The 24119-nt window shown below is 40.0% G+C and overlaps 2 protein-coding genes across 6 annotated transcripts; one reads left to right on the top strand and one right to left on the bottom strand.

Annotated features, from left to right (window-relative positions):
• Positions 1-6: 6 nt before the first annotated feature.
• On the top strand, positions 7-17601 carry MITD1 (microtubule interacting and trafficking domain containing 1). 5 transcript variants are annotated; one of them, XM_032352027.1, is made up of 8 exons: positions 7-243; positions 2633-2734; positions 4482-4618; positions 4699-4785; positions 5470-5585; positions 6683-6743; positions 7977-8162; positions 17509-17593. In XM_032352027.1, the coding sequence occupies exons 1-7, from the start codon at positions 93-95 to the stop codon at positions 8076-8078; spliced, it is 756 nt and encodes a 251-aa protein (XP_032207918.1). In that variant the 5' UTR covers positions 7-92; the 3' UTR covers positions 8079-8162; positions 17509-17593. The 5 variants fall into 5 exon arrangements, with proteins under 5 accessions (XP_032207918.1, XP_032207919.1, XP_032207920.1 ...); XM_032352028.1 differs by lacking the exon at positions 17509-17593 and adding an exon at positions 13064-13151; XM_032352031.1 differs by lacking the exon at positions 7-243 and adding an exon at positions 430-722 and having other exon boundaries at positions 17509-17601.
• Positions 16570-17844, bottom strand: LIPT1 (lipoyltransferase 1). The gene has a single exon (XM_032352026.1). It carries the CDS (start codon positions 17767-17769, stop codon positions 16648-16650), a length of 1122 nt encoding a protein of 373 aa, XP_032207917.1. The 5' UTR covers positions 17770-17844; the 3' UTR covers positions 16570-16647.
• Between the last annotated feature and the right edge of the window lie 6275 nt (positions 17845-24119).

Below are 24119 nucleotides of genomic sequence, written 5' to 3'. Positions count from 1 at the left end.
CAAGCGCACTGGTGTCACGTGCTCGCCCCCGGAAGCGCGACCGACTGGCTCGGCTCTGGTTGGGTTTGGGAGCGAAGGAGAGTTTCCGAGCTATGGCGAAGTCCGGGAGGGAGGTGGATACCCAGAGCGTGGCTGCGTTCACCGTGTTAAAGCGGGCGGTGGAGCTAGACTCGGAGTCCCGGTACCAGCAGGCTCTGGTTTGTTACCAAGAGGGGATAGACCTGCTCATGCAGGTTCTGAGAGGTGAGCAGGGAGCCGTGGAGAGAGGATGAGAAGAAAGGAACTGGATCCCTTTGTATCTGGGGCGGAGTGAAAGTTAAAGATCCTTTCTGTGAAAGGAAGCAAATACAGAAGGTGGATATTCTACAGAACAAGTGGACTGGTTTCTTTTATATCTTTAATAGATGTCATCAAAAAAGAGGGACAGTACTCTAGATTTTTAAGAGACAGAATAAAATGTAATATATAAACTTTCATAGGACTAGTTTTGAGCAAAATGTAAAAGACTTTTGGAGCAGTTTGGAAAGTTTGAGTATGGATTGGGTAACACTCAAATTACTGACTTCGTTAAGCAGTATGGTATTTTTGAAAACTGTCTGGTTTTTAGAGATGTAGACTGAAGTGTCCTGGGAAGAATTTGTCATGATGGATGAATTTAATTTTAAGAAAAAACAAACAAACAAAAAAACAGGTGGAGCAAATGTGGCAGATCTACATGATGGGTAATAAGGGTGTTCATTACACTATGATTACTTTTCTGTTTAGACATTTTGGTTAGAAGTAAACAAAAATAAAATCATGTAGCGGTAAAAGAAAAAACATTTGTAAGAAACATGTATACTGAATTTCAGTGGGAGAAATGCATAGAATTGTGGGTGGGGCAGTGAGAATTTATCTGTCCCGTAGTTATTCAATTTTGAGAAGTACCCAAACAACCATTAACAGCTAGTACAATCCCTGGCCTGTAGTAGACACCAGTAATTAGGTATTAAACTGATTTTAGACTGGTCCCTGCTCCACACCCTCTGGGGCTCCCAGTCTGGCCTAAGATCTCCCCATTGTGCCTTTTAGCGTAAGTGTTAAAGAAGCTTTGAAAAGACAGCAGAGAGTGGGGTGCTTTGGTCAGATCTGTGAAACTACAGGAGCATCTGGATGACTCAGATGGTTAAGCCTCTGACTTCAGCTCAGGTCATGATACTGGAGTTCTGAGATAGAACAGCCCACTGGGTTCCACACTCAGCTAGCTGAGACTCTGCTTCTCCTTTTGCCCCTCCCCCCACTCCTGCGTGTCCATACTCTCTCAAAATCCAACCAAAAAAAAGAACTATCTGCTTTGGGGGGCGCCTGGGTGGCTCAGTGGGTTAAAGCCTCTGCCTTCGGCTCAGGTCATGATCTCAGAGTCCTGGGATGGAGCCCCACATCTGGCTCTCTGCTCAGCAGGGAGCCTGCTTCCTCCTCTCTCTCTGCCTGCCTCTCTGCCTACTTGTAATCTCTGTCTGTCAAATAAATAAATAAAATCTTAAAATAAAAATTCAAAAGCTGCTTTGGGAAAGCCCATTTGATGATGATAGTGATGGTAATGATAAAAGTAATTATCATTTATAAGTGCTGAGTGGTGGCACTGTGCGGAGCACATCAAAATCATGATCTTGTTTCATCCCTACAATTGCCCTATAAAATAGGAGGTGATATCATCCTCATTTGCAGCATAACATTAAGCTTTTCAGTTCTACCACAATTAGTTGGGTCACAATTGGAGCCCAGAGTTTTAAAGACTCAGGTATACTGACTGCCCAAAAGACAGTATACCCTGTTGGTCAGGTGTTGCTCTGCTAAAGTTCTGGTGTTTTAGGATTTGTTTGTTGGAACACTGCTCAAGTTCTGGCACTCTGGGAATCTGAATCAGGAGAATCACAGTTTTGCTCCAGTGTGCTCTGCTGATTCTGTGTGGAATTTAAGAAACAAACAAACAAAAAAAAAGAGGGAGGCAAACCAAGAAACAGACTCATAACTATAGAGAATAAACTGATGGGAGTTTAAAAATGAAATTATTATGGAAAATATAAGCAATATCAAAAGGATGGAATGAAGAAACTAGAAGTGAGTTGATGACTGAGTTTTGGGGGGTGGGGCTTGGGGTAAGATTTTATTGATAATGTATATTTTAAAAATACCTTACATTTTTGGGGTGGCTGGGAAAATGATTGAACATGAATTATAATGGGGAAGTCTGAAAGAGAAGCTGGTTTTGTGGAAGAAAGATAGATATTGTTTGGTGTGTTTTGATTATGCTAAGATTTCAGGCTTGTGGTTGATTAGACAAAATAGTTCTCATACTCAGCTTTGACGTGTAATAAGCCCCCTTTGTCACCTCTCCAAATTTGGGGTCCCTGCCAGTGAGTCACAATTTCAGAATCTCAACTCCTATATAAAGCTGTTTCAGAGGCTTAGTGTAAAAAATGAAGGTCTTTTGTGATCAGGGCAAATTTGAGCCCATTTGTGCATTTTAGGACTGAGGCAAACCATGTCTAAGGATAGGAAATTTGTAGAAGACTTGAGAAACTGGAAATAATTCCTGTACTAATTAGAAAAACTTCTTTGGAAATTTGAGAATGTATTTTTAAATTTGTAGGTACCAAAGATGACACAAAGAAATCTAATCTCAGAAAGCAAATTACTGGCTACATGGATAGAGCAGAAATAGTGAAGAAATACTTGGATCAAGAAAAAGAAGGTAAAGGCTGATTTACAGAATGTGTCTATAAACTGTTGCAACAAAGCCCATTTTGTGCCTTGTTTCTGGCTCTGCCTTTTGGAACTCTTTGTGGTCTGGACCGTTTAAGCCTAGAGATTTACTCTACACTTCCACTTCCCTATACATAATCTATTCTTAACCTTTTTTGTGGGATCCAGGGGGGAGGTGGTTTTCACATACCCTGTTGAGAATCTGATGAGAGCTATACATACTGCAAACTCTGCATGCTGTTTTAAGGAATTCACAGATCCCCCATGAAGCTTAGTGTGAACTGCACTTGAAAGAATACTGCACAGAAATAGGGAATGTAAATCATGTATTTTATTTGTGTTTCCCTTTAGAAAAGGACCAAAATGTTGAAGTAGCTAAAGAAACTCCTGGAACTTCTTTAGGATTTTTCTTTGAATCAAAACATTTCAGGAGTTAAGTATTCCTGATGACTAGAGATGCCGTAGGTGTCCATCTCTACTTAGTAGTCTTATTCTTGGTTTCTGCTCAGGTCTTGACCTCAGGGTTGTGAGATTGAGCTCTGTGTTGGGCTCTGTGTGCAGGCAGCATAGAGGCTGCTTAAGATTCTCTCTCCCTCTGCCCCTCCCCGCCCCCTGCTCTAAATAAATAAATAAATAAATAAGTAAAATCTTCAAAAGATCCATTAAAAACAAACCAACCCACATCAGTGGCTCCAGCCCTCAGCTGCTCTTCTTACTGTTTATACAGCAACCCCCCCCCGCCCACCTTCCTAGTATTCTGTATGAGCCCATACCATGGGTATCTCCCTCCCCGAGCTCTTCTGTTGGGTTGGAACAAAATGGTGTTTTCTTCACCCTAAATTGAAATGTACAATGAAATTTCCTTTTAGAACATGGGTGAAATATAGTACCATCAGCATTGTGTTTTGAATACATTGGCTTGAAAACTGATGCATAGTTGCTAATATTATATTTGTGGAAACATTAGGAACAGAATCCAAACTTCTGGTTTTTAAATAAACTTTAAATATGCAACCATAATATAAATTAGGAACTGCCATTAGGGATCATATTGTTAAAAAATCTTAAGGGTCTGTGATAATGAATTAATAATTATTCATTTGGAAGAAACAAAAACAATGGAACTATTTTACTGATCCTGTGGCATCCTAGTCATTGGCTTGGGTTGTTAAGAAGTGCTATAAATTTCTGCGTAAAATATTCTCTGTAAGTTCTAAGAAAGATTTCTAAATTCCATATAATACTGCATTTACATCTTTCATACTTTAGCTATTAAATTGAGGATATAAAATACTTAAATCTGAAGAGGACAAGGTAGCCCCTGAGTTCTAGCTTACGGTTCTACTCATGGTGACAGAATGTCAGCTATCATACATCTAGGCTTCTCTTGAATCAACTGCCTGGTTTATAGGATTCGACTCAAGAACACGTTCCAGGAAATCTCTGTAACTTTCCTACTTGGCCTCCATGAAGATAGAAGTCACTTACGGAATTGTTTGCCTTATTTATCTCTGTGTATAGCATCTTCTATTATCTCTTGTATATCTATAGTAGGTATTTAGATATGTTTGCTGAGTGGAGAAGTTAAGAAAATGAACTTGTACCTGATCCTGATTAATCACTGTATGTAAATATGTGTAAAAAGAAAATAAATGGTCGCTGATTTTATTATTATTTTATTATCGATCTTTATTATTATTATTGAAATTATTATTGAAACAATTATTGTTTTGTAGATGGAAAATATCACGAGCAGATTAAAATAGAAGAGAATGCAACAGGTTTCAGTTATGAGTCGCTTTTTCAAAAATACCTTAATGAAACAGTTACAGAAGTTTGGATACAAGATCCTTATATTAGACAGATTCATCAGGTAAGTGAAGTGTACAAAAGTATGGTGAAATGTTATTTAAAATGTATGAGTTAATAATAACCTATCCCAATATCTTTCAGCTATATAACTTTCTTCGATTTTGTGAGATGCTTATTAAGAAACCATGTAAAGTAAAAACTATTCATCTTCTCACCTCTCTGGATGAAGTAGGTATCTGGAAGCATTTACTCTTTCTTCGTTAACTTTATTCAGTTACGAGATGTAGTTTGAGTAAGGAAAATGTGGACACATTTCAGCTAGAACTATTTCTTTGGGAATTATCTAACAATAGGCCTAAAATACCTGCCAAGAAATATTGTTGATTTTTTTCTGATTTTGTTTTACCTTGGTTTGGCCACTTTGCTAAACTCTCAGATTCAAGTAGCTCGTCAGTTTAGTCTCTTATATGTTCCAGGAGATGATCACATGCCTGCACTATAGGTAGTTTTGTCTCTTCTTTACCAGTGATTATATCTCTTTTTCTTGATTTATTGTATTGGCCTTTGGGTGGATCATAGCATGATAGTGAGCATTTCCATCTTGATTTTGACTTAAATAAGAATGCTTCTAAATAAACCAGATTCCTAGGATTAATTTGAAAAGAAAGCAGCCCCATATGAATAACTAAACACATTTTAGGAGAAGGGACAGAATGGTGTTATGTACACATTAGAAAAAGACATTTTCACAAAAACAAGTGCTATTAAACTGCTTCATACTCTGATTAATAGACTTTGAAACCAATATAGAATCTTTCCCATTTTAATTCATCCATGATACACATTGCACAGCTTAATAATAATTTGAAATACTAGAAACTGAGCAGAAAATTGTATTTTTCCTATTAACAGGGTAGTGGGAAACAGCAGCAAAGTAGTGGTCTGCAAGAAATAAAAGAGTCACTCCAGAATCATGGGGTGCTGTTGGAAATAGAATATTCTTCTTCAGTTCATGACCGAGAAATTAGGTTAGTGTATACCAATATTTTAATTTTTATGCTGTTGAAAATATTTATTTTTATTTCTTTTAATACATTTATATAATTGTATATAAATATTCAGTTTATTAAAATTTTAAGTAAAGCTCAATTTTAGTATCTTTTCACTTTTGAGAAAAAAAATCTGGCTTATTATGTCTGAGTTCATAATGGAATTCATAATGGAATAAAGTTTACGTGTTCTATTTCATGTTAGAAGAGGAAATACTTTTCTATTCAAGTACGTAGTGTTATGGTATTGGAATAATTTTCTGGTGATAATATTTAATATTCTGATGATTTTAGTATTCTTACAGTTTATTAAATAATCTCATAAGTGTGATAGTATGCGACAGTGTCAGAAGGAAACAGTATATGCAGGTATTTTAGTAGTGTGTTCCTCTATTTAGCACAGTGGCTTTCATACATTTATAGTAACTGCACCCTTAGTTTTTTTTTTTTTTTTTTTTTTATTTGACAGAGAGAAACCACAAGTAGACGGAGAGGCAGGCAGAGAGAGAGAGAGGGAAGCAGGCTGCCTGCTGAGCAGAGAGCCTGATGCAGGACTCGATCCCAGGACCCTGAGATCATGACCCGAGCCAAAGGCAGTGGCTTAACCCACTGAGCCACCCAGGCGCCCCTGCACCCTTAGTTTTAATGAAAACTTAAGCACAACCTAAATGCAGAGCAGGTGAAAATGCAGTGCTGTGGTTGAAGCAGAGGTCAGGATCCAGAGCTCTTCTTGCTTATGTCCTCCATCTCTAGGTAGGGAACCCCTGTAACACACTATAGTCTGCCTGAATACACGTAGCAAAACAGGAAGGTTTTGTCAGAAATCTGAAATTCAAGAGTAAGATTTAATTGAATTGTCACACTTGTTACTGGCTAATCAAATCAATTCATGGTTTCTTTGGATATTTTTATTTCATTGTAGACATAGCCCATGAGTAACCCCTGGTTTTGTTCAACTCATGGCACTGCAGAAAGTGATTTTCTTTGTTAGGAGGAAATGTTGCTGGTGCTTGCTACACTACACCTTTGATAACTGTCTGACCTAAATTTCTGGAATATAATACTGTATTCAATAGGTTTAATAATGGATGGATGATTAAGATTGGAAGGGGACTTGACTATTTTAAGAAACCACAGGTAGGATATAGTCTTATGAGTATGTTATACTCTTTTTGTATCATTTTAACAACATGGCTGTGGGTATTTTTAATTAAAAAAAAACTCTTTTCTTCTCTTCTTAGAGTCGTTTTTCCCTTGGATATTGTGATTTTGATTTAAGACCATGTCATGAAACAACAGTGGACATTTTTCATAATAAGCACACAAAAAAAATATGATGGGTAGCAGCTTAATTTGCATTATATATTTCTATTTTAAGTGAATATTGATTTTGTTACTTTGGACAGATCATTCCTATAATTATGAATTTAACAATAAATTTTTACATTTCTACTAATTTATGGATCCATTTTTCAGTTATGTAACCAATCCTAAATATTTTTATAAATACATTATTCAGTAGATTTACAGCATTTCCAGTCACAAGATTAATTTGAACATTTTACTAGCTTTTCTCTTATTTGACTGTTGGAGAATGAATCAATAAATAATGAGCACCAATTATGAAAATGAATTGGATATTAATCTTGCCCCGGGAATTTAGCATCTGGGAGGAAAAATCATGGATTAGAGTATTCTTTTAAGAGGCAGATGGGCTGGGGCGCCTGGGTGGCTCAGTGGGTTAAGAGGCAGATGGGCTTGTGGGTCTAATAACCAGGAAAAAAATGTTAATTTTATTACAATTACGTGTCCCTGTTAGAAATTCACCAACATTCATTTATCCAGTATCACTTTACTCCATAAAAGCAAAGCAACCTGCTTAGCTATGCAGATACATTTTGCATCTTATTCAATCTTGGTTGGCACATTTGTAAAGCTTTGCAGCTTATAATCAACTGTTCGGGTCAGCTTATCCATCCAGATGCCAGTTGACTGGTTGGGGATGAAGACTAGGTTCCATGGAGATAGGCTGGGATTGGGGATAAAGGTAGAAGTATCGGGCAGTCCAGAAGCTTAAAGAATAAGCTAAGCCAGTCTGTGGAGGGAAATAGAAGTACTTGTGTTGGGGAATACATGCATATAAATATCATCTCTGGAGAAGACTGAAGATTACCTTCAAGATTAAATAGTGTGTAAGACCAAAGCCAGGTAGAAGCCATGGGAATAAGGTCAGGCAGAGTGGTCCTGGGTGACTTGGACACCAGGTTTATGTTTTACCTCTGGGAGCCAGCAGTCACCTGACTGAGTTGACATAAAAGACCAACAAGGGATTCCAGAAAAGTTCCTAATGTTTTTGTTTAATATTTTCAGGTTCAGGTGCTGGTAATGCTGAATCTGAAAAGTCTCAAGCCAGTTTGTCAAGCTTTTTCATATGGAAATTCAGGGTCTCAGGAGAGCAAGTGTTGGACTTAATCAGAAGTTACTTTCTACAAAGTATTGTAGCTTATTTTGCCAGGTGCCTATCAGGATGTGGAAGTAGAAGGGCTTTTCATTCAGGTGAGAACATGTATTAGACCTCCTCCTTTTTATGTTAAAATAACCACTCTGATTTCTTCTAGAGCATGTGAATCTATCACTATAGAGATTCAGCAGTCACAACCCTATGAAATTAACTTTGGTTTAACCAACCTACATAGGGATACTGCCTAAGAGGTACTGATATTTAAGGAAGAGCACCTATTCATTATTTATAGTAATGGATAAAGCAGTAATGCATCCATTATTCTAGATATTTGAAATCTATCCCCAGATTCAATTAAAACATTAGAAGACTACCATATGCAAGTTACTTATTAAATACATCAAGAAATGTGCAAGAACTGTGTGAGAAAACTGTAAACTTTATGGAAGAATGTAAAAGAAAACTAGGAAAGACAATTATATTCTTGAATGGGAAGGCTTAATAAGATGTTGTTTCTCCCTAATTTGTAAATTAAATGACAAAGAGACTAACACTAGGAGACTTGCTTGATAAGTCTAGAGACAAAAAGTTATAATATATATATTTTTAAAGTATGGGCATAAGAATGGACAAATCAGTGGGGTAAAGAGTCTGGAAACACCTGAGAGAGAAAGTAAATGTTTATATGGGTCCTTAATGCACAACAAAGGTATGATTCATATTAGTGGGGAAAGAGTAGACTATTCAATAAATGTTTGGAAAAAAACATTAGATCTCTACCTCACATAGAGGTTATTCTGTTAAAGAGCTAATAAAATGAAAAAAAAAATTTTTTTTCCCTAAGATTTTATCCATTTGGGAGAAAGAGAACATGAGAGAGAGACAGAGAGCAAGGGCAGAGATATAGAGGGAAAAGCATGCTCCCTGCTCAGCAGGGAGCCTGATGTGGGACTCCATCCCAGGACTCTGGGATCATGACCCGACCCAAGGCAGATGCTTTTTTTTTTTTTTAATTAAATTTATTTATTTTTTTTAATAAACATATAATGTATTTTTATCCCCAGGGGTACAGGTCTGTGAATCGCCAGGTTTACACATTTCATAGCACTCATCATAGCACATACCCTCCCCAATGTCCATATCCCCTCCACCCTCTCCCGTCCTCCCTCCCCCCAGCAACCCTCAGTCTGTTTTTTGAGATTGAGTCTTTTATGGTTTGTCTCCCTCCCAATCCCACCTTCTTTCATTTTTTCTTTTCCTACCCCCTACCCCCCCACATTACATCTCCACTTCTTCATATCAGGGAGATCATATGATAGTTGTCTTTCTCTGATTGACTTATTTCGCTAAGCATGATACCCTCTAGTTCCATCCACGTCATCGCAAATGGCAAGATTTCATTTCTTTTGATGGCTGCATAGTATTCCATTGTGTATATATACCACATCTTCTTTATCCATTCATCTGTTGATGGACATCTAGGTTCTTTCCATAGTTTGGCTATTGTGGACATAAACATTGTGCTATAAACATTCGGGTGCACGTGCCCCTTCGGAGCACCACGTTTGTATCTTTAGGATATATACCCAGTAGTGCAATCGCTGGGTCATAGGGTAGCTCTATTTTCAGTTTTTTGAGGAACCTCCACATGGTTTTCCAGAGTGGTTGCACCAGCTTGTATTCCCACCAATAGTGTAGGAGGGTACCCCTCTCTAAGGCAGACGCTTAATTGACTGAGCCATCCAGGTGCCCTGAAAAGTTAACGCTCAACTAAATATACTAGGATAACACAAAACCCAGGAATTATCAAGGAAAGGAAAAGGCAAAAGATTTGATCATGTAAATATTGAAAACTTGAGAGAACCATAAAAAGTTATGTTGACATCAAATTTATAGCATATAAAGGGTTAATAGTACTAATATATAAGGAAGATAGCCAGATTTTCCAGAAGTGAGTTCAATCTTGCCTCCCTTAGCCTTACCAAGGACTTTGGGCGATCTTTTCCTCTCTGCTGCATTGTTTCTGCCAGTACAGACCTGCCCAGCCAAGATACTACCCACCCTATTTCTTTGTTCTTTGTGAACAAACTCCCTAAAGTTCTCTATACAGTTTTTCCCATTTCCTTACCACGTATTAATACTTCAGTGCACTTTCACCAGGCTATCCCATCATTCCACTGAAATTCCTCTTGTCAAGGTGACCAGTGACTTCCATTATTACCATATCTGGTGGGTACTTCCTAACCTTCATATTACTTGAACTTTCAGGAGTATTTGACCCAATTGGCCACTCCCTTCTTAAAATTCTTAAATTCCATGAAACATACTTTCCTTCTCCTCCATCCTGTTTTTTAAATATTGGTATTCTCCTAAATTAGATATTAAGTAGAACCACTTTTTAAAAAAAAAATCTACACTCTCCCTCACGTAATCGATTATACCAGTAATTTCTTATTGAAAAGCCACAGAAACTGCTCTTACTTGATGTAAGCAAAAAAGAGATTATAAAGATAGTGGGTAGTTCTGACCATCACCCCAAGAGTTACAGGCTGGGCCTTGGAAGTGCTGCAGTGAAAAAAACCCATATCTAGAATCACATCACAGAGCTAATTGGTGGTACCACTGCTGACCCTAAGGCAGCCTGAACTTTAAGTAGCCTTATTACCACTTCTGTCACTTAAATTATTGGGCACTTAAACGCTGCCATGCTTAGCACCTATACCCCAGAAATTCAGGCCCTGGTACTATTGCCAGAGAAGGGTTTTCCCCACCCTAGGTTCACTTCATCATGTTCCATTCAGAGTCTGAAGCAAGCACATCAGATTGGTCTAAGTCATGTACCCTCACCCTAGATTCAAGAGAGGCTTAGGAAGAGAGTACAGTGAAAATTTCAGTGTCCATAGAGGGGAGTGCTGTTGTTTTTTAACCTCTGGAGTTCCCCAGGTGAAATTAAAAACTGGCGTCCATACACTAAGGGAAAGGAGAGACTGAAGAAAGAGGCAGACCACTCCAGATTGGTAGGTGGGGTTTAATAAGCAATGGAACTTACAAATGAGGCTTGTCTTGGGTGGCTACAAGATAAGTAATCTCCACACATGCCGTGGAGAGGTGGTAAGAATTCATGGAGGCCTTGATGGGATACAAGTCACATACACAATCTGGATAGTCTCAGTAACATATTACTCTCTCAAAGCTGAGTCCATGAAGTGGCTTCTAGTGTGGGAGCACTGGGCAGAACACACATTCCAAGGGTGGGGAGGGTGTAAAGAGCCACTGATTGCCCATATCCAGTTCAGGGGTCAACTGCAGTCACATCCTTTTGACGTCTCCAACAGGTGGGTTCTGCCTTGCAGTAAGGTTTTTTAAGTTGGAGAATTCCTCAAAGAGTGAGGGGACTCAGGTGCTAAACACTTATGCTTTAAGATGAATATAAAGATTCACAAGTATCCATTTTCATGACTTAAAATACTATGTATATGCTGTCACCTCCTAAATATATAAATTAAGCCAAAGCTTTCCTTGGAGCTGTGATCCTATAAATTCAGCTGCCTATTTGGCACTTTTCTGGCATTTCAGAAGCACACAGTCATTTCAAATACAGGATGCTGCAACCGAACTTTAGAAACACATTCCCCCACTGGGAGTGGGATGGGAGCATCCATCCAGTTGCTCAAATAAGAAACCTAGGAATCGTTCTTGATTCCTCATCTCCTTTATCCTCATATGGAAGCAATCAGAAAATTCTGTGGACTCTCACTGCAAAACATACCTTTTCTATTCCAGGTGATGTTTGTTAAATTTCCCTTTTGGACCTTGAAGTCTTTAATCACCTTTCAACTGATGATATCCTTGCTTTTAAGAAACAAGTGGTATCAGAAAAGCCTGAGTTCGTAATTGTCCCAAAGCACATCATGCCAGGTTTTTACACCTTTCTTGGAAAGCAATTTTAACACATTGCAGCAAATATAATGCATAAAAAATATGCCCATGAGGAATTTCTTCAAAATTGTTTATTTGCTATTTAATATTGCTGGAGAAGAACAGAAGGACCTGCCTATGAAACCTGACTCAGATGAAGAATGGTTAGACTGCCAATTATGTTTGTCCCAGGAGCCCCTTGAAAAGTAAAATCCTCTTCACTTATTCCACTCCCACACTGAGAGAACCAGCTACAGGCAAAACCCTGTGTGTCCACTCCTATCCCTCCCCTTCATCATAAAAAAAGGGGTGAAATGTGGATCCATTCAGTTACAAGAGCTCATAAGAGCTAAATTCACGTGTTAAAATCCTAACCCCCAGTACCTCAGTATGTAACTGTATTTGGAGATAAGGTCTTCAAAGAGTTATAGAGTTAAAATGATGTCTTTAGAGTGGACCCTAATCCAGTAAGATTGGTGTCCTTATAAGAAGTGGAAATTTTGACATGGATATGCACACTCAGAGGAAACCTAACAGCACCCCAGTTGGTATTAAAGGTTAATGTGCTTCAAACTTATGCACTTCTTGCTTGCTGTCCTAAATCCAAGTTTATAGCAGTACTAACCTACTTCCTTTAAGATCCTGCACACTGAGGAACTTGAGGAACAAAGAACCAGACTTTCCAGAAGATAAGGCTTGACCACACTTAAAAATAGCCACCACTGACCAGGGGCATCCTCATTAAGAGACATATGGGAGCCTTGATTCCTGGTACAGGGGGAGGAGTCCATACTGCTTTGCAGGATATGGCTCATTGGGCTGCAGGGGCATCCTTTACTGAGAGACACTTAGGAGCCTTGATTATTGGTAGAGCAGAGGATTCTGTAAGATTTTTAGAGGACTGATGATTGACTGCTGAGCACCAACTTCTGCACATAGCACCCCTCACCATTTCCTGCACCTTCCCTTTTAAAAAGGTATTTCCCCTAGACAGGAAAGAAGGTCTCTGAGACGTTAATCTCCCATTTTTCCACGTTGCTAACTTCTTCAATAAAGCAACCTTTCCTTTTCCACCAAGACTTACCTCTTGAGTATTGCCTTTGGAGCGGTGAGTTTGGAAATGGCCCCCTCTCCGATAACAGAAAGACGATGTGAGGATACAGCAAGATGGCAGCTATCTGCAGGCCAAGGAGAGAGGCCACAGGAGACACCAAACCCATTCAGCACTTTGATCTTGGACTTCCTGGCCTCCAGAACTGTGAGAAAATATATTTTTATTATATAAGCCACATAATCTGTGGTATTTTGTTTTGGCAGCCCTAGAAAACTAATATAGACTGCTTTATTGTTTCCCTTTAAAAGGAATCAGAATGAAACCCTGTCCTGAAAATGGAAGTCATCCTTAATTTTTGACAAAGGCTTAACACAATGTCAGCATCTCTCCACGGATACTGCCAGCATTACCTCTGCTAGGATTCCTGCAGTAGTCTCCTAAAAGACTTTCTGCTTTCTGTCTTCTCTTCCTCCAATCCATTCTCCACAGAGCAGACGGAAGAGTCTATAACAACTGCAGTATCATTGCACTTAAAATAAGATCTATGTCTACCTTGGGCTATCTGTCCCTACATGATCCGGTCTCTTTTCTCTCCATCCCCATCTTGCTCCATTCTCCCCCTTGTTCTCACACTTCAGTTGCTTATACTTCCTTTGCAATAACCTTTTACCTGCTTTAGGGCTCTCTGAGTGCTGTTGTGTGGTAGAGTATACTTTAGAAAAATGTTTGCAATAAGATCTCTCAGACCCAGTAGTAATTTTTATAATGACTTTAACATTCCTTCCATGAAGAGGTGGTTATCGATGTTCTCTCCTCTTGGATTTGGGTGCATGTGAGACTATACAGGTTGCTTCCAGGATAAGATATAAAAGGAAATAGTTTCTGTTAGGCTTTCTTGAGTCACTTGTTCCGGGAATCCAGCTACCATGCTGTGAGGAAGTTCAGGCAGCCTTGATTAGGCCCAAGTGGAAAGGACTTGAAGCCTTCAACCCATAGGTCCAGCTGAGCTCCCAGGCAACTGCCAACACCAACTTGCCAGCCATGTGAGCCATCTTGAAACAGGTATTTCCAGCTCTTTTGGCTGTCCTAGCCTATGCCACTGGATCATACGCACTATCCCCATGAAAGCTCAAATTGTAGATTTATGAATAAAATAAATGTTGTTTTAAGCCACTAAGTTTTGGAGTGGTTTGTTAAGAGGCAATAAATAACTGACAAAACTGGGAATGCTCTCCTCCCCATGCCACTCGGCTTGGCTGCTTCTCATTCTTCAGGTCTCCATTTCAATGTCCTCTCCCTATAGCTCTAGCTAGGTAGCCCCTATTATTGTCCGTTTTAACTACCAGGGCTTTTCTTGCCTTATATATTATATGCTGATTTGTTTGTGTTAGGCTCATGTTTTTTAAACTCCAGTCTTGACCTAATAGTGGTGATAAAATCATTTTTAAAAGATGAAATAAAACCAAATATAAAATGTCAAGTAAGTAACTAGTATAGGATAAACATTGCATTGTAAAACTTGTTAGGTATAGATAATATCTGTGCTAGTACATTATATAAAACGTATTTTTTTACTCTAGTCTTTAAGGAGTTTGATATATAAATTCCTGAGCTCAGTGTAAGTCTCTTTCACTCACCATGAACATCCAACAACTACAAAGTACCTGGCACATAGTAAGCATTCAGAAAACACACCCCAAGTACTGTAGAAATCAGAGGAGTATGTGAGCGAAGTATAAAAACACAAAGTGGTTTTCGGCGATATTACTCCTTGAAGAAATTTGGCAACGAGAAGATGTAGAGATACAACAAAACCTTAAGCAGGGATTCTGGGGAGAGAAGAGACATGAGCATGTTTATTCACTATGTCTGAGGATCCAGTAAGTGGAGACAGAAAACGTAAGATAAAAAATATAAACATTTAATAGTAGAAGGCCCAAAAAGGTTGGAAAGGACAAAGATCCAGGTACAACTAGCCTTAAGGGAAAGGTGTTATTTGAGAACGAATGAGAAATGTTGAGAGGAAGTGAGGTGCAGAAGGAGCTCATTTATGAAGGCTTCCACTGTCAAATTATGAGTCAAGGTTTGTGACAAGAGGAGTAGAGTTCTGAGTTAAAGAAAAGTGGAAACACTTATGAATAAGGCCTCTGAAGCATGAGGGAGTCAATGGAGAGGAACTGAATCTGACACCAATAAAGGATAAATATAAATATGAAATTGGTTTAATTTGTGTGATTATGTGAATTTTCTTCCACCATTGCCTGTCATTACTCCTATGACAGGAGTAAAAATTCAGCTGATGGGATAATAATATAACAAAGGCCATTGTAGGTCAAGAGAGAAAAGCAAATGAGAATGCTGGTAAGATAAGACAATATACTTGAAAGAATTCAGGGTTGGGTAGGAAGGGAGATGAAGCAAGAGATTTTGAGGGTTAAGGGCTTAGAAAAGTGCAATGGGTTTAATTTAACAGGAGAGGACAGTGGATGAGAAAGTACAACTGATACTTGAATAATGTGGGGGTTAGAGGTGCTGACCATGGCAGTTGAAAATCCACATAAAACTTTGTCTCCCCAAAAAATGTAACTAGTAGCCTACTAAACAGCAGCATTACTTACTGAATGTATTATATACTGTATTCTTACAATGAAGCTAGAAAAAATGTTACTTAAAAATCACAAGAGAGGGGCCCCTGGATAGCTCAGTTGGTTGGGCGTCTGCCTTTTGCTCAGGTCATGATCTCAGGGTCCTGGGATTGAGTCCCACATTGGGCTCCCTGCCCTGCTTCTCCCTCTCACTCTGCCTCTCCCCCTGCTTATGTGCTCGCTCTCTCTTTCTCTCTCTCAGATAAATAAAATATTTTTTTAAAAAATCATAAGTGGGGACACCTGGGTGGCTCAGTGGGTTGAGCCTCTGCCTTCAGCTTGGGTCATGATCTCAGGTCCTGGGACTGAGCCCCGTGTCAGGCTCTCTGCTCCGCAGGGAGCCTGTTTCCCCGCCTCTCTCTGCCTACTTGTGATCTCTCTCTCTCTCTCAAATAAATAAAATCTTTTAAAAAAAATTGTAAGAGAAAATACATTTATAGCATTGTAAAACATCTACATGTAATTGAAACCATGCAGTTCAAACCCACTATTCAAGGGTCAACCGTATAATTAAAAGGAAGAATTTTAGAGTTTAAATTATCAGAGGTGACAAGAAGCCTGGGTTATATTCCTTAGGGGTGAGAAAAAGAACTAACTCAGAGATCATAGTGGTTGAGTATCATATACACCCCCATGATGGTAACAGATAAAGGAGCAGATATATGTGTGCTAGATGAAAAAAAAAATCATTGAAAAAAGGGGACTTAAGAAAACACAGACTAGGTGACAATTCCTAACAGTGAATAGTCACTGAAAGAGACTAGGTCTTTTTTAAGAGACTTATGATGAGGGTTCCTGGCTGGCTCAGTTGGTAGAGCATATGACTCTTGATCTCTTGATCTCAGGGTTGTGAGTTCAAGCCCCATATTGGATGTAGAGATTACTTTAAAAAAAAGACATACAAGGTACCTTAAACATTTTATTTTCTCATAAAATAGTTAATACTAAGAAATTTATTTGGAATCACATTATTCCCTTAATTTTTTCACAGAGAATATTCCATCTATTGTGTAGTTCATCATCTTCTGGACATGTTCTATGTAAAATATTTGTTAGCATAGTAATTTCATTTGGGCAGAACTTACTGCCAATAAAACTTGAATTTAATTTGTCACATATTTCCAGTGGCAACCAATGATCAGGTGCTTCAATATTACAGATTTCAATCCTTCCATCCTTTATGTCTATAAATATTTTAATTTCCAAGTGTGACTGTTCATATAATACTTTAAAGGAAGTGTTTATACTAAACTTCGGAGTTTTGCCATATATCCACTCCCAGGTCTGTAGTTCTCTGGCTTTGTTATTTATTCCAGGAAACAGGGTCTCATCTGTTGGATTTATTAGATTGATATGGTTATCAATTTGATGATAAGCAGCATACTCTGCTGCAATAGCATTCATGAGTACTTCGCAGGTCAGAGTGGGATCTTTTTCCAAAAGATTTTTTACTATGGAAGGTATGCTTGCAGTGGCATTGCTCCTGATCCCTTGGTAAGGGCTCTTCAGCAAAGATGACAATGAGGTCCTATCGGTACTACATAATAAAGTGCAATGGTGATACGCAGTAGTCCGGCCAATCTTAGAAGCTGTTCCTGAGATTTTAAACTGCCCATCTAGCAAAAGGTCACATCTTTTGGTGGCCTGTATATCCAGCTGGGGTTGGACAGCATTCAGAGCCCTCACAACTAATTTTAGATTCTGCATTCTGTCGTACTTTTTTTTGGTTGTAAAGAAAGTCAAATTGATATTACCCATATCATGGTAGACTGTTCCTCCTCCACTTCTTCTCCGAGCCAGTTTCACACCTTCTTCTCTCATCAGATTCAGGTTGCACTCCTGCCAAGGATTCTGATGCCTGCCTATTACAACAGAAGGAGAATTTCTCCACAAGAAAAGAACCGGCTTGCCTTCTAGATTCACATGGTCATGGATCCAGTCTTCTACAGCCAGATTTTGATAAATATCACTGGAAACTGATTGGAAAATGAGCCCACTTTTTACTTTGTTTTTAAACCCAGCTGCTGGGACCTTGTAGTTACAAAGTAACTGGAAGCAGTTCTTCATGGAAAATGGGATCAGCATGCTTTTAAAAATGGAAGACTCCGGCACCTGCGTGGCTCAGTTGGTTAAGCATCTGCCTTTGGCTCAGGTAATGATCCCAGGGTCTTGGGATCGAGTCCCACATTGGGCTTCCTCATCCGTGGGGAGCCTGGTTCTCCCTCTTCTTCTGCCGCTCCCCTGCTTGTTCTGTGAATAAATAAATAAAATCTTAAAAAAATAATAATAAAAATGGAAGACAAATTAATCGATTGGGAAAAAGAAAAACTATTTTCTAGCTATTGATTCTTGGTCATTTTAGGTAAACTTTTCCAAGTATCCAGCCACTTTTCTTGTCTTTTAGCTTTATCCTTAGTCTTTAGCAACTCTATAAGAGTACTCAAAATAAACAAAGACAAACCTCAAATAATTTCAGTTGAAACAAAGGGCACAGAGTTTTCAAACAATAAATCTGCAAATTCATTATTTAATATCTCAAAGCGAAACAAATTATCCTGAATTCACAGGTAATACATGTTCATTGAGAAAATACATATAAAAAGCAAAATAAAAGAATCCATAATATCACCCTCTGTGGATAACCACAGTTCACACTTTGGTGTGTACCTTTTTTCTGTGCATGTGTAAACACACACACCTCCAAATTGGAACCATACTGTTATTTCAATGTTAAAGCTATTTTTATACCAGTTTTAATGTGTAATATCTCATTGTCACATATACCACAGTTTACTACCAGATCAGTCTCTTAGTTTGTAATTTTTGGGTTGTTTATAGTTTTCTGGTGTTATCAATGATATATTAATGAACATCTCTGTGGAAAGCTTTAATTTTGTCCTTAAAATACTTTAAAAAAATTCCTATTTGACTTTGAGACTTGCTTTACTAAGTCTCAGTATAATTCAGTTACAATATAATTCTTTTATTTAGTTTAATATTTAATTAGAATAGACCTCCCCGAATTTAGGGGAAGAGGCCATTAGTGTATCCAGGTTATATGGAAAGGCTATGGACAATTTCATTATGTTTGGACACTTTACATGTTATTTTTGTTAGCAGTGCTGATGGCAACAGGCTGAAAATACTAGCTATAATAAGTATTTTGACTAGTAAGTTTGTAAAGAAACCATTCTATTCCAACTCTATTTCTTAGGATTCTCATAATTTTTCTTTATCATAAAGAACTGGGATAAAATGTGTTACTAAAGTTCAAAACTAGGTCAAAATCTTCTGTAGTTCAGTAGTGTCCGACAAGCACAAATAAGAGAGTCTTCATATTTTCATCACTCTTCATACATTTTGATAAATTACACTACAGAAAAGTTAATTCAATTTATATTTTCTGTGTCTAGAAAGGTCAGGAGAGGTTTAATAAAATGATACTTGAATTGAGTCTCAAAATATGATGGTGTTGGGGCACCTGGGTGGCTCAGTGGGTTAAAGCCTCTGCCTTCGGGTCTGGTCATGATCTCAGCGTCCTGCCTGCCGAATCAGGCTCTCTGCTCCGCAGGGTGCCTGATTCTGGCCCCCCCCCCCCCGCCCCCCCTCCCCCCCGCCTGCCCCTCTGCCTACTTGTGATCTCTCTGTGTCAAATAAATTAATAAAATCTTAAAAAAAAAAAAGGTGACATTTGAGTAAAGACTAAGAGAGCTCAGTGAGTTAGGCTGAGAACCTACTATGTGCTAGAAACTGTTCTAGACACCTGAACACACAAACGAAAAGGCTCCCCTGAGGATGTAACATTTCAACTGAGCCCTGAAGGATAATCACACAAAGAATGGGGAAACCAAAGGATATCGGAAAAAACCCCAAGTGCCAGTTTATTAATTTACCAAGAGAACTGAAGGCTATCAGCTGGATCAGATCAGCCTGTCCAAATACTCTGTGTAGAACTACTGATAAGCCAACTTATCCTAAGTTTGGTAGGTGAAGACAGAAACTGAACAAAAGGACTTGAGTTATAGGACTTCAATGTCTGATGGGGTGAACCTTGAAGAAGCCACCTTCTCAACTTCTGGGCTCTGGAAAGATCCTGTTAAGAGCCAGGATACCCTCTCTCTCCTAGAGGAGGCCTGGATTCATCTGGGACAGATGCATCTCTCCTTTATTCAGTCCTTCAGTAACAGATCAGACCTCTAGCTGAATGATAGTCTTTCTTTAATTGCTAGGATATAGTCCAGCCTTGAAGGCCTGGTGAAATGCTGTTTCTTTAAATCAACTCTAAGTCAACTCTCACCATTTAATGAATGATTTTATCGTTTTTCCCCAGAGAACAATCCATGTTCTAGGGGCACACTTTGCTATCACCACTTTGCATTGTCAAACATGCTTCTTCAATACTGAAAAGAAAGCAAAAAATAACAATCCTATATATCGTCCTAGGTAGGCCCGGCTACTTCAAAACACCTTATTAAGTTATTCTCTCCCATCTTTGACAGTATGTAATTTATCCAGAGTCTCACGACGGTTATGTGCTTGTTTTATTTCGCCTTCTTGGCTCCCGGTGGGAATGCACAGAACTGGCACCCAATACGTTTTAGGTTTTTACCCTCTAATGTTGGGGATACGCCGTACCTAACCGAGAAGTTAGGTCTTTTCAAGGGCTGCGCGAAAAGCACGGCATGGACACCACCGGCAGCCGCGGCCCGGGGCGGTGTGCGCGCAGGACCCGGCCTTAGGGACCCATGCCCCCCCACATCCCCCGTTCCCCGTCCCCCATCCCCAAAAGGCTGCCTGCCCCAGCGCCCCGCGAGCCCCGCTTCCAGCTTCGCCCACCTGCTGCTTCCGGTGGTGCCCACGGCCACGCGCGGGTTGTGCGGGAGAAGGACGCGTGTGACCCCGCGGTCAGCAGGCAGCGAGCGCCGCCAGCCGGAAACGCCGAGAGGAGGAGGGGCTGCGCCGGGAGCCGGGGCGGGGCTGCGCCCCTCCGGCCTCGCTCTTCTCGGGCGCTCCACGCTCCGGCTGGCGCTGCCCGCGGGGCTCCCGAGGGGCCTTTGGAGCCGCCCGGTCGGCGCCAAGCCAGAGTAGAGGCGGGGACGCAAGCCACGTTCCAATGGTAGGATGGAAAGTCAGAGCGCCCCCCGTTCCGATGGAGGTCCCCGTGTGACGGCGCCGAGCTAACAGTCACCGGGGCGAAGGTAGGAGGTTGGCTGGGTCAAGCTGGGGGGCGGGGAGGGAGCTCGCAGAGGAGGCCAGGGGGAGGGCGCCAGGAAGTCGGGGCCGTCAGCTCACTGGCCCCTCCAGGCTCCAGACCAGCAAACACCTACTGAACTTGAGGCCTGGAACCAGGTCTTCACGCATCTGCTCATGGTGCAAAGATCACGTAACAACAGCTGGAAGCTGAGGAGACTGAAATCCGTTTTAAAAGATAGGTTGCCACAATTCTATTGTCCAGAGCAAGAGTCAGGCCGAAAATAAAGGGTGGAGCAGTGGACTCCACTGGGTGGCTCAGTGGGTTAAGCCGCTGCCTTCGGCTCAGGTCATGATCCCAGCGTCCCGAGATCGAGTCCCACATCGGGCTCCTTGCTTGGCAGGGAGCCTGCTTCTCCCTCTGCCTCTGCCTGCCATTCTGTCCGCCTGTGCTCGCTCTCTCTGCCTCTCTCTCTCTGACAAATAAATAAATAAAAAAAAAAAAAAAAAAGAAAAGATAGGTTGCATTTAAAGGAACAAACGCTGCTATTCCCAGTGGAGAGATGGTAACTGGTAGGAGGGGGTCAGAAAACACACACTTTGGGGCTAATGAATGTTACCCATCTGGGGCTGGCAAGAAAATACTTTCTGCCCAGCCAGATGGGGGCAATTCCTCCAGCAAGCCAAAGTTTCAGTTAACTATTGCCGCATAACAAACTGCCTCAAACATCAGCAGCTTAAAACGGCTTATTTCTAACATTTATATGGTTTCACCCGAGCTTTATTCAACCAGGGTTGGCTGAACTGGAAGGTCCAGAATAGTCCTGAATATTCATGCCCTTGGCAATTGACACTTAGTGGCTGCTGGGACATCTAAGATCAGGTGTAGCCTTGGAAGAGGCACTGCAGCCACAATTCTATTGTCCAGAGCAAGAGTCAGGCCGAAAATAAAGGGTGGAGCAGTGGACTCCACCTCTTAATGAGACGACCCCAAATAATTTGGAGTCTTTTTCAATCTTCCACAGAAGTGAAAATTTTCAGTTCGAATAGAAACTACCAAGACTTGTATCTTGGAATTAGAAGCTTCCAGGGTTCACAATTTGGTGACTCTGAGCGGGTCTCCCTAAAAAGCAACAATAAAGATACAGTGGCTCCTCATTTACCATTACCCTTTTGATTGAAGTCACTCTGAGCTCCTTCCTTGTATTATGCAGATGGAACAAATGGGTACAGAGTGAGCCCCAGGAGGAATTTTCCTAGTTATTAAAAATAGCCACACAGAACTGTTTCCCTAAATTTCATTTCTCTGAAATCTGAGATGGTAGTTTTTTCGCTGTATTTTCTACTGGGGTGGTTTTCAGGAATCCCATTCCCTCCTTTCTGCTTTGATACTTTTGTCTTTTGGTTATTTTTTTTTTTTTAAGATTTTATTTATTTATTTGACAGAGAGAGATCACAAGTAGGCAGAGAGAGATGGAGAAGCAGGCTCCCTGCAGAGCAGATAGCTGGATGCAGAACTTGATCTCAGGACCCTGAGATCATGTTCTGAGCCGAAGGCAGAGGCTTAACACACTGAGCTACCCAGGCGCCACTTTTGTCCTTTGGTTATTCTTAACCCCTCTCCTACTGCACCTTCTCCACTGATGCTCAGATGTGAACTCTGACTCATCATAATCCTCCAGTGACCTCACTTCTTTTTCTACCTTTTATCCCATCTACTTCCCTTTAGGGCAGAGCTTCTTCAAGGACTTGCTGCACATTCAGTATCTACTTCCTTCCTTCCTTCCCATTCATAAGCAGCCTCCTCCAACATTTCTTCTGTCCCTATTCCGTCAATAGTGCTTTTTGGATGGATGAGGGTGAAATGGGTCAAGGTGGTCAAAGGTATAAACTTCCAGGTATAAGATAAATAGGTCCTGGGGATCTAATTTACAGTGTGGTGTCTATACAATATTGTCTTATATATTTAAAAGGTAGATCTCAAAAGTTCTCGTGGTGATGGATATTAACTTATTATGTTAATTGTTTTGCATTGTATACATACAAAATATCATTATGTCATACACCTAAAACTAATACAATGTCATGTCAATTACATTTTCAGTAAAAGTAGAAATAAAGAATAAATAAAATTCTTTAAATCATTATAGAAATTATTCAGGGTTGAGGAAGAATGAGGTCAGCTACTTATTCTCAGATGGTTGTGGGAGAGGGAAAGGTCTTTGAACTAGCAACTTTTCTGTAAATTTGACATTGTTTCAAAATAAAAGGAAAATAATATGTTAGGTGTCTTATACTGTAATAAAGACTGTTAGTGCCCTGCCCATGTCCCCTTTACCCTTAATCCATGCTTTCCTTCTTCAGCTGCCATGAGTGTAGGAGCTTTTGTGCCCAGAGACACCTGAGTGATTCATGCCACCTCCTTGCCCCTCCAGCTTCCCTCTTCAGCTTTGTGGTGACAACCAAGGCCAGACCAGTAGGGGGTACAATCATCCCACCCTTTGCCTCAAAGTGAGTAACGGGACAACTGTGCTGTCTGGTCCTTCTAGAGCACCCTGTGGATCAGGCCAAGAATTTATCTAAGCTCTCATCCTTAGTTGACTCTTCATGTTGCCCCATCTTGCTGTCTTCACTCCCTTAAATGCTTTTCCTACAGAGCATACTCTCAAAAATCATGTGTACCTGAAATCCCTGTCTCAGGTAGCTTCTGGGAGTCCCAATTAAGACAGTCACACTAGCTCAAAAAATGAAAGCTTTTATTATTAGCATCATGACAGCACCAATAGATGCAATACCAATGCATGCATAATAGGTTTAGATATCTTATTTTATGGATATTTTGGATTTAAAGTCTCCTAACACCCTTATTTCTGCTGAAGTACACTTTTTAATATGGAGAATTTGCTATCTTAGTAGAAACAACAAAACTCTGAAAAGTAGTCACTTTAAGATAACACTTGTAGAATTTTCCCAGAACATCTAAGTGAGGTTATTGTCCTTATTGAGCTTGGTCCATTCTATCTCTTCAAGGAAGTCTTAGTGGAATTCCCTTCTTGAGCGGGCTGCTAAAACTATGGTTAGATTGGATTTGGGGATTCCAATTTTCTGTTGTCTTTGCAGCAGTGGTTCTCAATGAGAGTAATTGATGTTTGCATTTTTTATAGTCTCAATGACTGGAGTGTGACACTGTATTTCACATCCTGCAATGCAGGAGGCATCAAGCACAATGAAAGATCATCCCAAAT

Source organism: Mustela erminea, chromosome 7, assembly GCF_009829155.1.
Source record: "Mustela erminea isolate mMusErm1 chromosome 7, mMusErm1.Pri, whole genome shotgun sequence".
NCBI lineage: Eukaryota > Metazoa > Chordata > Mammalia > Carnivora > Mustelidae > Mustela > Mustela erminea.
Note: the sequence above shows the minus strand (reverse complement) of the source record. Positions and strands in the feature narration are given on the sequence as shown.